The sequence below is a fragment of the Oncorhynchus clarkii genome, chromosome 29 (assembly GCF_045791955.1).
Source record: "Oncorhynchus clarkii lewisi isolate Uvic-CL-2024 chromosome 29, UVic_Ocla_1.0, whole genome shotgun sequence".
In the NCBI taxonomy this organism is placed as follows: Eukaryota; Metazoa; Chordata; class Actinopteri; order Salmoniformes; family Salmonidae; genus Oncorhynchus; species Oncorhynchus clarkii.
The window spans coordinates 3255168-3274696 of record NC_092175.1 but is presented as its reverse complement, the minus strand read 5'-3'; the positions used below and the strand labels follow the sequence as shown (position 1 = coordinate 3274696).

The 19529-nt window shown below is 42.1% G+C and overlaps 1 protein-coding gene across 2 annotated transcripts; it reads right to left on the bottom strand.

The window, feature by feature from the left end:
• Positions 1-433: 433 nt before the first annotated feature.
• Positions 434-18130, bottom strand: LOC139388574 (TBC1 domain family member 13-like). 2 transcript variants are annotated; one of them, XM_071135317.1, is made up of 12 exons: positions 17857-18130; positions 15406-15479; positions 15278-15318; positions 10120-10181; positions 9338-9437; positions 9115-9197; positions 8720-8879; positions 8041-8251; positions 6586-6749; positions 6032-6192; positions 5094-5151; positions 434-4986 (listed from the first exon to the last, which is right to left on the bottom strand). In XM_071135317.1, exons 1-12 carry the CDS (start codon positions 17877-17879, stop codon positions 4921-4923), a joined length of 1203 nt encoding a protein of 400 aa, XP_070991418.1. In that variant the 5' UTR covers positions 17880-18130; the 3' UTR covers positions 434-4920. The 2 variants fall into 2 exon arrangements, with proteins under 2 accessions (XP_070991418.1, XP_070991419.1); XM_071135318.1 differs by having other exon boundaries at positions 4684-4986; positions 6032-6189; positions 17857-18093.
• Between the last annotated feature and the right edge of the window lie 1399 nt (positions 18131-19529).

Here is a 19529-nt window from a genome sequence, read left to right as displayed (position 1 = left end):
AAGCACAAATTATCAATCTAAACATGACTTCCCTCTCTTCTCCAGTCTCTCCAATTTCACGAGCTATTAAACGGAAGGGGTGGGAGGAAGGAGTTTGTTTCAGAAACACTGGTTGTGCCAGGCAAGTACACATGCCACAATGCCATGCTGCTATCCACCATGGACACCAAATCTTGTTGTTGGGTGAGAGAAGTGGCCATTTTGTCTGCATCACCCAGTTAGTCAACCAATCAGAATGATCATGACTGTAAACAAAAATAAAAGGTTGCTACGGTTTTTCACTGGACACCCTTTCGACTGGTAGCGCTTCTCTTAAGTAAAGGATTTTAAAGTTAGCAGGAGAGCAGCTGAACTTTCTGATTGGTCAGTTGTCTGAAAATGGGCCATAATGTCATGATGCCCATCACCAAGAACCAGATGGACAAAGTTCACATGGCTTTTTAAAAGTCATTTTTATTGTGAAAGCAAATTACTCCCAAAAACCAAAACCAACTTTGAAAATGGTTGAACTACTAGTGTTCTACTTTTCCTAACCCACTTGTCTGCTATTCTTATACTTTGTATCGACTATGCATACTCTCCCTCTCTAGCCCTGTTATTCCACAATTATAGGAGCTTTTTGCCACATATAGGCTATACTGGCTCGCATCAAATGGTTGGCAGAGATGAGAGACCAGAGGCCGCGAGCTGCCTTCTGAAACAGTCTCCATATTGCTGTAAAACAGATTTTGTTTGAAGTCCAGAAAGGCGAGAGCCATGGGAATGATGAAAGAAGGGGGGAAACAGAAAAAAATAAATCACAATGGAGCAAGATAAGAATGAGAAAAAGATGGAGAACAATAAATCATTAAATCGTTGACAACAGACGTTTGTGAATTACAGGAAGATGAGACTATCCTTCTTTGTCATTCGTGAATCTCCAAGGGGGAATGTGTCACTGTTTATATACACAACGCCTTCAGAAAGTGTGCACAGCCCTTTACTTTTTCAACCTCGTCTTGCTTGACAGCCTGATTTGAAAACAGATTCAATGTAGATTTTGTGTCACTGATCAACACACAACACCCCATCATTTCCAAGTGGATTTGTGTTAATAGAACACTCAATGAAAAGCTGAAATGTCTTGAGTCAATAAGTATTCAACCCCTTTGTTACAGCAAGCCTAAATAAGTCAGGAGTAAATGTGTGCTTAACAAATCACATAATAAGTGGCATGGACTCACTTTGTGCAATAATAGTGGTTAACATCATTTTTGAGTGACTACCTCATTTCTGTACCCCACACATACAATTAATTGTAAGGCCCCTCAAATCGAGTAGTTAATTTCAAGCACACACTCATCCACAAAGACCGGGGAGGTTTTTCAATGCCTCGCAAAAATGGTCTCCAATTGATAAAAAAAATAATCTAAATAAATAACCAGATGCTGAATTTCCCTTTAAGCATGGTGAAGTTATTAAGCTTTGGATGGTGTATCAATACACCCAGTCAATACAAAGATATAGGCGTCCTTCCTAGCTCAGTTGCCGGAGAGGAAGGAAACGGCTCAGGGATTTCACCATGAGGCCAATGGGGATTTTAAAACAGTTACAGAATGTAATAGCTGTGATAGGAGTAAACGGAGGATGGATCAACAACATTGTAGTTACTCCACAATACTAACCAAAATGACAGAGTGAAAAGAAAGAAGCCTGTACAGAATAAAAATATCCCAAAACATGCATCTTGTTTGCAACAAGGCACTTAAGTAATGCGGCAATAAATATGGTAAAGAAATTAACTTTATGTTCTGAATACAAAGAGTAATGTTTGGGAAAAATCCAACACAACACTGAAAGCCACTCTCAGCAAAGGGGAAGCCAACTCCATATTAATACCCATGATTTTGGAATGAGATGACCAGGAGTCCACATACTTTTGGTCATGTAGTGTTGTATCCCTTAACAACTCACTTTAGTACAATAATGCTACATTGAATTATAGTTAGTCACAGACTGTTCATTTGTACCAATTCCCGCCTAGGGGATTTGTCAGTTGGAGGATACCATCTTGCCAATGAAATAGTGTTAGAATGTATAGTGCCTTCGGAAAGTATTCAGATCCCTTGACTTTTTCCACATCTTGTTACGTTACAGCCTTATTCTAAAAATGGATTAAATAAAAAGAAATCCTCAGCAATCTACACACAATACCCTATAATGACAAAGTCGAAAACAGTTTTTTAGATTTTTTTGCAAATGTATTAAAAATAAAAAAACAAATACATTATTTACTTAAATATTCTGCCACTTTGCTATGAGACTTGAAGTCCTGTTTCTATTGATCATCCTTGAGATGTTTCTACAACTTGATTGGAGTCCACCCGTTGGAAATTCAATTGATTGGATATGATTTGAAAACACACACACCTGTCTATATAAGGTCCCACAGTTGACAATGCACGTCAGAGCGAAGACCAAGCCATGAGGTCGAAGGAATTGTCCACAGAGCTCTGAGACAGGATTGATCTAGGGAAGGGTACCAAAAAAAATGTATGCAGCATTGAAGGTCCCCAAGAACACAGTGTGGCCTCCATCATTCTGAAAACAGAAGAAATTTGACCACAGAGACTCTTCTTAAAGCCGTCCGCGCGGCCAAACTGAGCAATCGGGGGAGAAGGGATTTGGACAGGCAGATAACCAAGATACCGATGGTCACTCTGACAGAGCTCTAGAGTTCTCTCTGGAGATGGGAGAACCTTCCAAAAGGACAACCATCTCTGCAGCACTCCACCAATCAGGCCTTTATAGTAGAGAAACAAGACTCTTTGGTCTGATGAAACCAAGATTGAACTCTTTGGCCTAAATGCCAAGCGTAACGTCTGGAGGAAACCTGGTACCATCCCTACGGTGAAGCATGATGGTGGCAGCATCATGCTGTGGGGATGTTTTTCAGCAGCAGGGACTGACTAGTCAGGATCGAGGCAAAGATGAACAGAGCAAAGTACAGAGAGATCCTTGATGAAAACATGCTCCAGAGTGCTCAGGACCACAGACTGGGCCGAACGTTCACCTTCCAACAGGACAACGACCCTAATCACACAGCCAAGACAACGCAGGACTGGCTTTGGGACAAGTCTCTGAATGTCCTTGAGTGGCCCAGCCAGAGTCCGGACTTGACCAAGATCGAACATCTCTGGAGAGACCTGAAAATAGCTGTGAAGCAACGCTCCCCATCCAACCTGACAGAGCTTGAGAGGATCTGCAGAGAAGAATGGGAGAAACTCCCCAAATACAAGTGTGCCAAGCTTGTAGCGTCATACCCAAGAAGACTCAAGGCTGTAATCGCTGCCAAAGGTGCTTCAACAAAGTACTGAGAAAAGGGTCTGAATAGTAATGTAAATATGATTAAACAAATGTATTTGCAAACATTTCTAAAAACCTGTTTTTGCTTTGTCATTATGGGGTATTGTGTGTAGATTGAGGGGGAAAAACCTTTTAATACATTTTAGAATAAGGCTGGAACGTAACAAAATGTGGAAAAGGTTAAGGGGTCTGAATACTTTCCAAATGTGCTGTAGACCGAAATGGATGGCGATACTAGGGAGTGCCAAGAAATCTGAAACGCAAACAGTAAAAAGGTAACTGTTTGGTGAGCTGTAAATTATCATTACAAAGCAAGACATTCTCTGTGTACTTAACAAAGTATCACATTATTATGTAGGTCCTACAGTTTGAAAAGGTACATTTCAATGGTGTATTAACTTTGTGGTAACTGGTAACTGAGACCAAAAAAACAATAACACATTAAATGTTAGTGATTTTCAGTTGTCAGCTCTGTTATCTGTCAATTCCATTATCTGAGTACAGAAATGTTATCATAGCATTTTAATGTCATTAATTATACATATTTAGTTATTATCATCAATAATTTGTTCTCTCTAATTATCCAACAGTATGCAGAGCAAAATGTGTTATTCTTCACTTAACATGCCATTAATGTTCATTTTATTATGCTTTACATGTGAACCACTTTTTTAATGCGACCAGAAATTACTCACAATATATTAAGAAATTACTCAAAATATATTAAAAACTTGAATGCCCAATTTAATCTGACTGTTTTGTTTGCAAAGTAATGCCCTTACAATAAAATAGACCATCATCATCATCACTGTATCAATTTCCCCCTAAGACTAGATTTAAGACAATCAAGGGTTAATTTGTTTTTTTCATTAGCTTTTGGGCTAACGTATAAGCATGCACTTTGGGTTAGTGAGTAAGGTACAGGTTTCACACCCCATTCATTTGATACCAACATTTTGCAAACATACATTAATATTGGAGATTCAAGTGGCTGGCTTTAAACTGGCCAGACTGAGTTTAACCGAAAACAAACAGAGGACCTTCACGTTTCAATTGCCCATTACCAAAGGCATATGATCCTAGTTACAATCTATACTCATTTTTTTGTTGTGGTTAGACTTTACACGATAGTATTACATTTTGTCTCCACAATAAAAAATAACCATGTTCACATGTAAAAAATAAACAAACTGAAAGAAAAAAAACATACTATTAAAATAACCTAGGAGTGTTATAATAGCACTGACAAACGTTATAATGACGCTGTTGTATGGGTAACTGGTTTCTCTGCTCCATATATGTAGATTATCATTTTTTTCAAGTGTTCAGTGCAAAAATAAATAGCTTGAGCCCACACACCCTCTCTGAGAGAGTGGAAATACTGGTCGGGCCGTGAGAGTGAGACAAGAAGACTAAGTATTAAGTTTGGTTGCTTTGAGGAAACCGTGCACCACCCCGGCACCAGGTGGCTTCCTCTCCCTCCCAGGGTGCAATGGGGCCTTGTTGTCACCTAGGGTTACCAGTTTCAATGGTGCATCCCCCAAATCCAGGAAAGGGAGATAGGGGGAGGGGTGGCTATGAGCCACCCTGAAGCTCCTTGGCCTTGGCCAGGATGGTGTGGACATCTGAGATGGGGTAGTCCTGAAAAAAAGGACAATCAGTCAAATGTCAAATAAAACCTCCTTAGTTGCCCAAGCATGACCTATATTGGCCCCACTACTTGGATAGAGCCTTTTAGATGGTCTTACCTGCAGCAGTCTCATGTTGACCGTGAAGTCTCCTGCCAGCAACTGATCTCGAATCAGTCTGAAACCACACAGGACAAGCATGCCAATCAGGACAGAAATAACAAACATAACACATTATATGGTAAGATCAAATTCCTATCCAAATCCATCCAAATTCAAGTCAATTCAGGAAATGTATTGCATTCCTAAATAAAATCAACAGACTTAGGGGATTGGGTATGGGGTCCATCTGGAGTTATGGACACGGGTTTGTCCAGGGGGTAGTGGTTCATTGCTGGGCAGGACAGAAGGGGGAACTGTTAGGAAATTTACGAATAATGACTAAACAATGTGTACATTTAAATAGAACTATAACTAATTCAACCCTGTTTTACAATATCTGATTAATAATGTTAGTTCCTAAGAAAGAGGTTATGTAGCATGAACAAGGGGTAATTGGAAATGATAACCATTGTGGAAGAAGGAATGTATGTGTGTGTGTCTAAAGTAAGCAAAGAGGAACATTAACCTATGTTTGAACCGACTCAGCTATAACTCTGTGGCGATAAAATAAGACAGCGAGAGCCCCTCCAGGTTTTCCGTATCTGGAACTGTCTGCTAAGGGGTAATAAACTATGGTGAGACTTCAGGAGTTAATCTAGGTATAGTGTGTCAGGTATGTGCGCTAGTGAGTTGGAATAAACTTTTGAACCTGCTTTGTCCTGGTCGAGAGGAGGAGAGACATTTTATAACCTATGACGTCATATGTGGTATATAAGCTGTTGTACATGGTTCTATGAGCAGCGCTCCGAGAATAAATATTGGCTAATTTTGATAGACTCTGTCCATTTTATGCAAATAAGGATCTTACAAATTCTTAGAAACAGACAGAGTGATTTCAATTGAATTGGTTAATGAACACATTTGGGAATTGTTAAATTCCTTTAACAGGAACTCACACGAGCATGGCGCAGCAGACCAGGATGAGGAAGTCGAAGCGGTCCTGGTCGGAGAAGAGTGTGTCCCAGATGCGGATGACGTCGGGCAGGAGGAACTCCTGGGACAGCAGCAGGGTCAACCAGCGGAAGGTGAAGTACTGTGGCTTGATGTTCTGCTCCTGCTGTTAGAGAGAAGGGAGGAAGGGGAGAGAGAGAGAGAGGTTGAAAAATTTAACTAGCCTCCATCATTATTACAAACAAAACATTATCCCACTAAATGAAGTCATTTAACTAAATCAGCGGAAGGTGAAGTACTGTGGCTTGATGTTCTGCTCCTGCTGTTAGAGAGAAGGGAGGAAGGGAGAGAGAGAGAGAGGTTGAAAAATTTAACTAGCCTCCATCATTATTACAAACAAAACATTATCCCACTAACTGAAGTAATTTAACTAAATCCAACACACTTTTTGTAATTACATGAGAAAAATAAATAAATGTGCACCTTATACAAAATCTACCCCCCTAGGGAAAGGGCCTAGGGATGGTTTTGGGACTGGGCCCAAGAGGCCTTTGCTCACCAGTTTCATATAGAGGTCCATGTCCTTCTCTTTGAGCATGGAGTAGACGCTCTCCATCTTGTAGGTGATGCCGCACTGCGAGTCGTCCAGGCTCTTGATGAACATGTCCCGGTTCTCCGACATCAGGTTGGTGAAACAAAAGAAGGTGTCTGCCTCGGCGTGCTCTGATTGGTTGGACAGGCAAATCAGTCAGTCGATCAATCATGACCTACCTAGTGTCAATTGTGTCTGTCTGTTCAACGCAGTCATTCAAATATACTATAGACAGTAACCATGTTTCCATCAACAGTTTTTTTGCAAGTAAAGTAATACCATATAAAAACAAATCAAGACAGCTGTGATGGAAATAGGAAGTGTCGGTACAATTTAAAAAATGTCAGTGGAGGACGCATGGCTCTCGACCTTCACCTCTCCCGAGTCCGTATGGGAGTTGTAACGATGGGACAATTGGATACCACGAAATTGGGGAGAAAAAGGAGTAAAAAAGGACAGAAAATTTGTTCGTTTGACATTTGTGGGATCGTTTTGTGTCTGTAAAATTAATTATGCGACAAATTGGGGTGAAAACAATTTCTTGTGCAATTGTTGATAGAATAGTTGAGGTAGATTTGCAGTCACGTGATGCTATGTTGTGTAGTGGTCCGACTACGACTTGAAAAAGCATACCGTTTATTAGGCTACAGATGAAATAAGTTATGATGTACTTCATAGGATGGTGAATGTACACAGTGATGAGCTTGATGCTCAATTCCAATAAATATCCCGGGTCTTAATTTGTATGTTAGTGACATGATGGTCGGTGATTAGCATCCAATTAACAAATAAGAATGATCTTGATCTTATCCATCTCATCATACACCCTAACCTGTCCACTTTATCAGTGAACTGTTGTCTAGAGAGAAGACTCGGCAAGTTTGCCGTTTAATTGCCAACAATTTGTAATAAAACCATAGATAGAGTGGAAAATGCCATGGAAACATACTGAACTTGTTTTTTATTCGTTGAGAACTTTAGAGCAAGTGGTTTTTATGTGCATTACGTCGTCACACATAGCCTTTTTAATAATATTTGCATGAAAATCTGATTGGACTGAAATCTAGCTAGTAATCTAGCTAGTGTTTCACCTCAAAAAAAAAAACTTCTTTAGAGGTGGCACAATAAATATCTGTAGATGAGATGGGAAGCATATGAAATGTTGGCCATCCCTCATTTGTCCTGTAGGTGGCAGTGCTGACTCAGCTTGATCCATTGCATCACAGAACATTAGAATTCTGTTGCAGAAACCAGGGGAATGGGACTAAAATAGGGAAGTAGATGCAGGCAGTAGCAGATTGGGCTGATGTTTGTGTTTAATATAATAGGAATTTATTTGTTCATCTGCACTAGAGATGAAAATGTGCCTTCTGCTATGCTCCCAAAATACACACGCACGAACACATCCCCTCCCGCACCCACCTTTCCACTCGTTGTTGGGGTCGGTGGCAAAGGTGTAGTAGATAGGGCCCACCACCTCGTTCATGCCCTGCACGTAGGCGATGCCCGGGTTGAGCTTGGCGTAGATGAACAGGATTCGCTCCACCACCTCCCAGTGTGCCTCGCAGCCGCTGGGCAGCACCTCGTACTCGTTGGACGGGTACAGGTTAAGGGCCTTGCCCGGGGAGCTCACCTGGAGATGGGGAGCGGAAAACAGAGGAAAGAATTAGGACCGGATGAGAGACCAGTCCTAGTTCTGAAAGCAGTTGAAGCACTACAGCTCTCGGCCATAGAAGACCATTGGAGGGGCATCCAGTCAATTGTTATGGGATGGAAGTGGACACAAACTTAAAACACCCATAAGTAAAATAAAAGGTTATCGACCCATCATCGTCAAGCCAATACACTCACCTGGACCTTGCAGTACACACGCGCCACTGCATGCACATCATGACTGCATTGCTTAAAGCAGGAGAGGGGCATTGAACATAACACAGGGTGGTAGAGTCAGCCCATCTGAATAGTGTTTCCCCCTGGCATTACCGAAACAAGGTCACCCTGCTGCCTCCTGGAAGTGGAGGCATTAACATTGACAGACCAATATGTCTGTTCATACACATAAAAACCAAAAACGCACACGACTCTCCCGCCTCTCACTCACATTGGTGACCCCGCTGCGGTTGCGGTCCACAGTTTGGGCCTTGAGGGTAGTCTGTTCCACACGGCGCCTGAGTGTCTCGTAGTCGTTCTGGGGGTCCAGGATCAGCTGGCAGGGGTAGTCTGTTGGCCGCTGGAAGAACGCCATGTCGGGGTACAAGCGCCTGCCGTCATGAAATACACTGGTTAGTGTATTCCTATGTTGAACATAAGGCTTCCACGAGAGAGCCACTGCTTCCAATCTTCTGCCTTTTTGGAGATGGTATTACATGACTGGGTACTGGAATACATGAATAGACTATAATCATCAGTTAAGATGCTCTAAAGGATGAGTGACTTAAAATACATGGAGATGCACCAAAGAAGTACCTAGCTGGTTGCCCAGGCAGTCAGACCTACCGAACATCTTTATCAATCTGTAGCAGCACCTCGTTGTCTCTGAAGTAGTTGTTCCACTTGCTGTCTGGGTTGGGGTTGAGAGGCTGAGAGAGCGGGACAGATAGAAAGAGGGCATGTTTAATGAATGTATGGGAGACTGATCTGTGAAAAATCATATATCCATTGGCTCAGACAGTCCAGTAGTGTGTATCAGGGTAGGAAATGTTAATATGTTGAAACTCACGTGGTCCTCCATAGTCACGTCCTCTCTGGAGAGGCCCAGGTTGGCCTTAGCGATGCCTGGTTGGATGATCATCTCCTTTAGGAACTGGGAGTACACCTCCCTGTGGGTCACAAATACATACAATCATCTCTATGCCTGTGGGTAACCGCAAGAGACTGAAACGCCTAGTAGTTTCCTTTAAGGAGTTCAATTTGACTTGATTTTGACTTTGGGGTGAAAAGTCCTCAAAGATACAGCCATGATATCATGGAGACACCAACATATTTCTTATACTGACCCAATTCGCTCTGGTTTACATGAATTGACTAGGGGCTAGGCATTGTTTCTTGACAGGGCCAGTAAAGGCACTTCAGGCAGGATCAACCAAACACTTGAAGTATTTTAAGTATTTGAATAATGTCAGGGATGAGCCAATAGAAGCAGCAGACAAGCATGACTCATCATCACCATCACTGTTTCCCGGGCCGAGCAGACCTGATATAGCTGACCGGTGCTGGGTGTTGTGTTTTAGAGTGAGATTTTAAATCGGTCAGGTTCCATTATGACTCAGCTGTTTGTCTAGAAATACTCAAATCTGAGGGATTCAAAAGTAAACTCCAGTGGGACAGGAGGGATATACTTGACTAAGAACTGGTTAGCTACCAAGGTATAATTCAGGCAAAGATGTAAGTCTTGAGCAGTAGATGTTTTCATGCACTTTATACACAGAGTACAAAACATGTCCATTAATCTCCTCCTGTTGATAAAGAGGAGTCCACCAGCACTGTTGGAGACATTTGTACCTCTGCTTTTTGAGGAAGGACTCCCATATCATCTGGTCCAAAGGCAGGTAATTGAGCAGGACCTGGAAACATTGAAGCAAGTCATTAGAAATGTGAATCCCAACCCTTCACAGAAACGGTTAGAACAACAGGCTTAAACTAATACTAAATCTAAGGCTAATGCTACATACTGTAGATCAGGTGTCAAACAAAAGGTCTGCGGGCTGAATCCTGCCCGTGACACATTTCCATCCAGCCCGCGCAATTACTTGGGTTGTCAATTCATTTTGGCCCGCCTCCATACCACCCCGATGCACTGCATTGCAAACGTGCTGCACGCCAAAAGGCGTTGGCCACAGACACACTCCTCCTCCCAGATCCACACACAAGCCAGTGCGCTGCATCATATCGTCACTAATGGCACTGACCAAAAAAAGTGATAAAATAAAGCATTCACACGTGGGTACACCTTACTACTAAAGGACAATGAGTCAACAGTTGAGTCAACTACTTCAGGAAATTACAGCCTGATGCACTCGCATCCGTGAATTCAATGTTAATAGAGCTACTTTTGTGTGTCCCGTTTACAGCGGGCAGCGGAGGGAAAGTGTACATAAACTGTACAGACACATGCCATGGTCCTAGGCTACTAAAATGTTGCAGTCTGGCTTCGGTTTTTAAAGCTTGACAATGAATTCCAGAAAACTAAACTTGCAACACAACACCATGCAATGAGAAACATTACAGCAACATTTGAACAGTAGCCTAGACTCAATTACAAGAAGTCAATGTGCGGGGGTAAAGGTTAGTCAAGGTAATTTGTACATGTAGGTAGGGGTGAAGTGACTATGCATAGATAATAAACAGTGAGTAGCAGCAAGGTAAAAACAAATGGAGGGGGAGGGTGTCAATGTAAATAGTCTGGGTGGCCATCTGATTAATTGTTCAGCAGCCGTATGGCTTGGGGGTTGAAGCTGTTAAGGAGCCTTTTGGTCCTAGACTTGGCGCGCTGGTATTGCTTGCCGTGCGGTAGCAGAGAGAACAGTCTATGACTTGGTTGACTGGAGCCTTTGACAATTTTTTGGGCCTTTCTCAGACACCACCTAGTATAGTCCCTGGATGGCAGGAAGCTCGGCCCCAGTGATGTACTGGGCTGTAGACACAACCCTCTGTAACGCCTTCCGGTCAGGATGCTTTCGATGGAGCAGCTGTGGGACTTTGAGGATCTGGGGACCATTGCCAAATCTTTTCAGTCTCCTGAGGGGGAAAAGGTGTTGTTGTGCCCTCTTCACAACTGTCTTGGTGTGTTTGGACCAGGATAGTTTGTTGGTGATGTGGAATCCAAAGAACTTGAAACTCTCGACCCGTTCCACTTGAGTCCTGTCGATGTTAATGGCGGCATGTAGGGCCCTACTTTTCTTATAGTCCACAATCAGTCGGTGATCTGGCCTATGACTGTTGTGTCGTCAGCAAACTTAATGATTCGAATTTGGCCACGCAGTCGTGGGTGAACAGGGAGCACAGGTGGGGACTAAGCACGCACCCGAGGGGCCCCAGTGTTGAGGATCAGCGTGGCAGATGTGTTGTTGCCTACCCTTACCACCTGGGGGCGACCCGTCAGCAAGTCCAGGAACCAGTTGCAGAGGGAGGTGTTTAGTCCCAGGGTCCTTAGCATAGTGATGAGCCTTTTGGGCACTATGGTGTTGAACGCTGAGCTGTAGTCAACAAACAGCTTTCTCACATAGGTGTTCCTTTTGTCCAGGTGGGAAAGGGCTGTGTGGAGTGGAATTGAGACATCTGTGGATCTGTTGGGGCGGTATGCGAATTGGAGTGGGTCTAGGGTTTCTGGCATGATGGTGTTGATATGGGCCATGACAAGCCTTTCAAACCACTTCATGGCTACCGAAGTGAGTGCTACGGGGCGGTAATCATTTAGGCAGGTTACAGTCGCAATTTTGGGCACCTGGGACTATGGTGGTCTGTTTGAAAAGTAGGTATTGCAGACTCGGTCAGGGAGAGGTTGAAAATGTCAATGAAGACACTTGCCAGTTGGTCTGCGCATGCTTTGAGTACACATGGCTTGTTACGAACTGTGTGAAGACCATTTCTTCCTAACAAAGACCGTAATTAATTTGCCAGAATTTTACAAAATTATGACATAACATTGAAGGTTGTGCAATGTAACAGCAATATTTAGATTTAGGCTTGCCGCCCGGAACGGTTCCGTATTTCACTGAAAGAATACCATTTGACCATATTAATGACCTAAGGCTCGTATTTCTGTGTTTATTCTAATTAAGTCTATGATTTGATAAAGCAGTCTGACTGAGCGGAGGTAGGCAGCAGCAGGCTCGTAAGTATTCATTCAAACAGCACTTCAATGCTTGAAGCACAGCACTGTTTATGACTTCAAGCCTATCAACTCCAGAGATTAGGCTGTCAATACTATAATGCCTATAAGAACATCTAATAGTCAAAGGTATATGAAATACAAATGGTATTGAGATAAATAGTCCTATAATTCCTATAATAACTACAACCCAAAACTTCTTACCTGGGAAAATTGAAGACTCATGTTAAAAGGAACCACCAGCTTTCATATGTTCTCATGTTCTGAGCAACAAACTTAAATGTTTGCTTTTTTACATGGCACATATTGCACTTTTACTTTCTTCTCCAACACTTTGTTTTTGCATTATTTAAACCATATTGAACATGTTTCATTATTTATTTGAGACTAAATAGATTTTGATGTATTATATTAAGTGTTCATTCAGTATTGTTGTAATTGTCATTATTACATATATAAAATCGGTATCGGCTTTTTTTGGTCCTCCAATAATCGGTATCGGCGTTGAAAAATCATAATCGGTCGACCTCTAATCTGCGTCATCTGACCACTTCTGTATTGAGCGAGTCACTGGTACTTCCTTCTTTAGTTTTTGCTTGCAAGCAGGAATCAGGAGGTTAGAATTCAGGTCAGATTTGCCAAATGGAGGGCGAGGGAGAGCTTTGTATGCGTCTCTTGTGTGTGGAGTAAAGGTGGTCTAGAGTTGTATTTCTCCTCTGGTTACACATGACATGCTGGTAGAAATGAGGTCAAACGGATTTAAGTTTGACTGCATTAAAGTCCACGTACACTAGGAGCGTCGCTTCTGAAATTATATTTTTCTTGTTCGCTTATGGCCTTATACAGCTCGTTGAGTGGGGTCTTAGTGCCAGCATCGGTTTGTTGAGTGCCAGCATCGGTTTGTGGTGATAAATAGATGGCTACGAATAATATAGATATGAACTCTCTTGGTAGATAGTGTGGTCTAGAGCTTATCATGAGGTATTCTACCTCAGGCGAGCAATACCTCGAGACTTCTTTAATATTAGACATGGGGCACCACCAGCAGTTACTGACAAATAGACACACACCCCCACCCCTCGTCTTACCAGACATAGCTGCTCTGTCCTGCCGAGAAAAGGAGAAGCCAGCCAGCTCTGTATTGTCCATGTTATCATTCAGCCAAGTCTCGGTGAAACATAAGATACAGTTTATAATGTCCCGTTGGTAGGATAGTTTTAATCGTAGAGCGTCCAGTTTGTTTTCCAATGATTGCACGTTGGCCAATAATACGGAGGGTAGTGGTGGTTTACTCACTCGCCAATTAATTCTCACAAGGAACCCAGACCTCCGCACCCTGTATTTCCATATTTTCTTCACATGAATGATGGGGATTTGGGCCTTGTCTTGACAAAGCAGTATATCCTTCGAGTCAGACTCATTAAAGAAAAATTATTCGTCCAGTGTGAGGTGAGTAATCGCTGTTCTGATGTCCAGAAGCTCTTCTCGGTCACAAGAGACGGTAGCAGCAACATTATGTACAAAATAAGTTACAAAAAACTGGAAAAACAAACAAAATAGTAGTTTGTTAGGAGCCTGTAAAACAGCAGCCATCCCCTCCAGCGCCATTATCATCTACAAATTGAGCTCAGGTGCATCCTGTTTCCATTGATCATCCTTAAAATGTTTCTACAACTTGGAGTCCTGTGGTAAATCCAATTGTTTGGACATGACCTGGAAAGGCACACACCTGTCTATTTAAAGCTTCACAGTTTACAGTGCATGTCAGAGTAAAAACCAAGCCATGAGGTCGAAGGAATTGTTCGTAGAGCTCCGAGACAGGATTGTGTCGAGGCACAGATCTGGGGAAGGGTACCAACATTTTTCTGCAGCATTGAAGGTCCCCAAAAGACAGTAGCCTCCATCATTCTTAAATGGAAGAAGTTTGGAATCACCAAGACTCTTCCTAGAGCTGGCCACCCGGGCAAACTGAGGGGAGAAGGGCCTTGGTCAGGGAGGTGACCAAGAACCCAATTGTCACTAACAGAGCTCCAAAGTTCCTCTGTGGAGATGGGAGAACCTTCCAAAAGGACAACCATCTCTGCCGTACTCTATTCAGGCCTTTATGGTAGAGTGGCCAGACGGAAGCCACTCCTCAGTGAAAGGCACATGACAGCCCGCTTGGAGTTGGCCAAAAGGCACCTAAAGGACTCTCAGACCATGAGAAACAAGATTATTTGGTCTGATAAAACCAAGATTGAACGTTTTGGGCTGAATGCCAAGCGCCACATCGAAGAAACCTGGCACCATCCCTATGGTGAAGCATGGTGGTGGCAGCATCCTGCTGTGGGGATGTTTTTCAGCGGCAGGGACTGCAAAGTACAGAGAGAGAGAGATTCTTGATGAAAACTTGCTCCAGAACGCTCAGGATCTCAGATTGGGGCGAAGGTTCACCTTCCAACAGGACAACGACCGTAAGCACACAGCCAAGACAACAAACAAGTGGCTTCGGGACAAGTCTCTGAATGTCCTTGAGTGACCCAGCCAGAGCCAGGAGAAACTCCCCAAATTCAGGTGTGTCAAGCTTGTAGCATCTTACCCAAGTAGACTCAAGGCTGTAATCATTTCCAAAGGTGCTTCAATAAAATACAGAATAAAGGGTCTGAACACTTATGCAAATTTGATATCAGTTTTTTTGCTTTGTCATTATGGGGTATTGTGTGTAGATTGATGAAAAATTATTTCATCAATTTTAAAATAAGGCTGTAGAGTAACAAAATGTGAAAAAAGTCAAGGGGTCTGAATACTTTCCGAATGCACTCTGTCTATTAAAGAGCTGGAGTAACTCACTTTCCAGCAAAGTGCACGGATGCCTCCTTCAAACGGGATACCTGGAGAGAGATAGGAAACATGAAAATGTGTTAATAAAATATGGAAAATTACATTGTTTTTATGGTGAAAGCAACGTTCTTGCTTACCGCTGAAGCAAAGTTCCCGAAGCACCTTTAAGTCAAGCTTATCTTCACTCAAGGCCACCTTGAACTCCTGGATTCTTCATTTGCACAAGAAAGGGAAAAATAACATCTCAAAGTAGGTTGTGTTGAAAGAGGCATATTGTTTGTTGCATTCATGGTAGATCATAAAATAATGCCTCCCATCGAGAATGAGGAAGGTAACATTCCTATAATGCCTCGTTCAGATTATTACACATGCAGCAGACAGACATAAACAATATAGGACTGGGTGTTCTGATTGGGTAGACTAATATGTTTACTGTGACAACCACAAATAAAGGAGGAGGAAAGGTTTCAAAAGATTGCAAAACACATTATTTATCTACAAAGGGCTGCACGGTTCCATTTGTTTACCTTGTGCATTGACTGTGTGTGTGTGTGTGTGTGTGTGTGTGTGTGGGGGGGGGGTCAAATCATGTGCCCAGAAAAGGAGGGGGGGGGTGATCAAAATACCCTCCCCCTAACTTGGTACCTATATCCATAGACACCCATAGCAACATCGTTAAGTAGTTCAACTTCCACCCTAGACAACTGCTAAGTATACGGCCTTTGACTTTCTGATTTACCAACACAACCTGCTCCAACTGTTCTTATGGTACAACATAACATACTCAATGGAGGGACTTGGTCAAAGTACCCCCTTATTGTTTTGTAACAGTGCTGAATTACTCATTCAAACTGCAGTACTGCCACTAGCCTATTCACTGAAATATCCATCTTACAGCTGGACTGCATGGAGACAGTGACACCTATGTGCTCCCATGATCAATGTGGGCTGTCCTGCTGTTATGATCAGCTGACTATCCAGCCAAATAACAGGACCCATTGATGTGGTGGTTAGGCTACATTACCACTACCAGGAAAAGTATTGATTCTCCCAGAGGAACTCAAAATAGATCGGGCGGACTGATTGTGAATGATTTAGCCTTAAAAAACTCAAAGGCCTAGACTATACAGCAGACAGTAGGTTATAGGCTACAGCAGGTCTTATAGAAAGAAGTGTGTGTAGAACTTAAAGGATTGGCTATTCAGCGATTCAACATCAGAGAGTTGTGCCCATTCTTAAATACACCATATCTGTGATATTCAGATTTTGTTCTAAACTACAGAACCAAATAAAAAGTTACTTGATTTCAATCTAGTATGCCTTTCTCCTGTAATAGCAATTTCTCTTTCCTTGACTTCACCGGCAGCTACATCCTGTTTGTCATGGCTCTCTGGAAAACTGCAGATGATCAGCAAAGTTACTCAGCTTGGAGCTATTCAAAGGGAAAACAGTTCATCTGTTTTTTATCAAACACCAGTGCTCGCTCACGAGACACCAACCCTGACCTCAGATCATTAACGAACACCAGGCAAAAGTGCTTTGCTGTCACAGTTAAACCATAACTTTGATTGCCCTTCATAACATTGGATCCAGTCTTTTCCTGGAACAAGAAAGTCCAGAAGCATGAGTGAATAGTAGCCTAAACGCCAGGGAAGCTTTATAATGAGTAACCTTCAGCTTCTTGCAACTAAGCCTTGCAGCAAAATGTCAGCCATCAAAGAAAACAGGTTACTGTAGTAGGCATTTGAACCGTTTTATTTACAAAGATTCTGCATTTTCTTGGCTACTGTTTGATACTGCCAAATAGCGGAAGTGTAAATATATTTAATACAAGTGAATTAGTGCGTCCTGCTTTGAACTGCCCTTGTCTCTCAAGAATTTCAAAGGATGTCCTGTTAGTATGTCCATTGCATAGGCCAAATGTTATGCAATAGGCTATCTAGCAACACTGCATCTTGAGTAGACTAGTTTGTACTTCTCCCTGTATTTGGGGCTTATAATTAACATGAAGTACAATACAACGCACAGGTTTGACTGTCTCCAGTTTGTTTTGATCATTTGATCAGTGGAGAATGTGTGCATGATGTTAGCAACATTGCTTAGTTGCATAATTGTATATGATGAATTAGGTAGCTAGCAGCAGTTCTGCATTATCTCTTAGTCCTTCATAATGTTTGCCACTACATCGTTCATTAACACCTCGAATTAAATGCTCCTTTAGGGAGTGGACTGCTTGAGCCTATGAATGAGCCAGCTAGCTTGAGCAGATAGCTAGGAAACATGTTTTCCATTCAAGCGGATTGGAATTTAAAAACATTGTCTGCAGTGTAGTACAGGTCAATGAAGCTGACATTTTCCTCGATGTTGCTAGCAGATGATTTCCCATTTCCTCGAAACAACGCAATGGGCAGAGGTGGCTAGTTAACGTCAGCCCACAGGGCTTTCAGAGTCCACCACCTCATAATCCACGACCAATTACAGTGAACGCATCGCATGACATTTACGGTAGACAAACATAGCTAGATCACATTTAATCGAATGTGTTATTATGGCCTACTTTCCACGTATAAATCAAATCTACAGCTCACCTGATTCTGTAAGAACTAGACATGTTGGATGAATCCAAAAGCAAGACCCGTGTGCCACAAGAAAAATACTCCGGTGGTGAAACATCCGCAACGAGACTTGGGAAAGATTACTTTGCTGTTTGCTTTCAGATCTCACCTGCCAATTTCATTTGAAAAAAAGCAGGTGTATTTCTCTTGCAATCAAACTTATAAAAGTTTGACTGAAAATATGAACATTAATATTTGAAAACCACTATTTCCGACGGTTCTCTCACTGTAAACTACATCAGCATTTGGCAGCGAGGGATGATCTTAGCGTTTAAGGACGCAAGGGGGCTGGCTCCATGTGAACTACAATCCCGACGCTCTGTTTTAACGTTTAAAAACGTTAATAATCCTCCTCCTTGCGATACGGTTTTGGAACCCTTTGGAACTTAACTTTCATACCAGCGAGAGAAAAAAGATTTAAAATACAAAAGATCCACTTACTGTACGCAGTTTAGCAAAGTTGCACCCAGGATGTATTTCAATTGGACCATTCCACATTTTCGGTCGGAAGTGTGAGTTACTCAAAACACAACCTGTTGCAACTTCGCTAAACTGCATATAGCGTGCAGAAAAGGGCTAGAGGGGCCCACATATATAAAAGATACATATATGTCTCTTATGCAGAGGCTGCAAGGCAGAATGGTGAACTATTAGGCAGAATGGTGGAGATAATAGGGTTACTCCTGGAATAAGTGGAATAATAGGGTTATTCCTGGAATAAGTGAAATAATAGGATTACTCCTGGAATAAGTGGAATAATAGGGTTACTCCTGGAATAAGTGGAACAATAGGGTTACTCCTGTAATACGTTGAATAATAGGGTTACTCCTGGAATAAGTGGAATAATAGGGTTACTCCTGTAATATGTGGAATAATAGGGTTACTCCTGGAATAAGTGGAATATTAGGGTTACTCCTGGAATAAATGGAATAATAGGATTACTCCTGGAATAAGTGGAATGATAGGGTTACTCCTGGAATAAGTGGAACAATAGGGTTACTCCTGGAATAAGTGGAATAAAGAGTTACTCCTGGAATAAGTGGAATAAAAGAGTTACTCCTGGAATAAGTGGAATAATAGGGTTACTCCTGTAATAAGTGGAATAATTGGGTTACTCCTGGAATAGGTGGAATAATAGGGTTACTCCTGGAATAAGTGGAATAATAGGGTTACTCCTGGAATAAGTGGAATAATAGGGTTACTCCTGGAATAAGTGGAATAATAGGGTTACTCTTGGAATAAGTGGAATAATAGGGTTACTCCTGGAATAAGTGGAATAATAGGGTTACTCATGGAATAAGTGGAATAATAGGGTTACTCCTGGAATAAGTGGAATAATAGGATTATTCCTGGAATAAGTGGAATAATAGGGTTACTCCTGGAATAAGTGGAATAATAGGGTTACTCCTGGAATAAGTGGAATAATAGGGTTACTCCTGGAATAAGTGGAATAATAGGGTTACTCCTGGAATAAGTGGAATATTAGGGTTACTCCTGGAATAAGTGGAATAATAGGGTTACTCCTGGAATAAGTGGAATAATAGGGTTACTCCTGGAATAAGTGGAATAATAGGGTTACTCCTGGAATACGTAGGAAATGTTGCTTATGTTGGTCCAGACACAGATACGCAGGTGTGAGATTTTAA

Excerpts from the sequence above, each read along its gene's own strand:
- LOC139388574 (XM_071135317.1), bottom strand. The coding sequence starts at position 17,879 with ATGTCTAGTTCTTACAGAATCAG. Across the intron at positions 8,880-9,114 it reads CAGATTGATAAAGATGTTCG|GCGCTTGTACCCCGACATGG; the intron begins GTAGGTCTGACT and ends TCATGACGGCAG. Across the intron at positions 5,152-6,031 it reads GTCTGCTGCGCCATGCTCGT|ACTGATTCGAGATCAGTTGC; the intron begins GTGAGTTCCTGT and ends GTGTGGTTTCAG.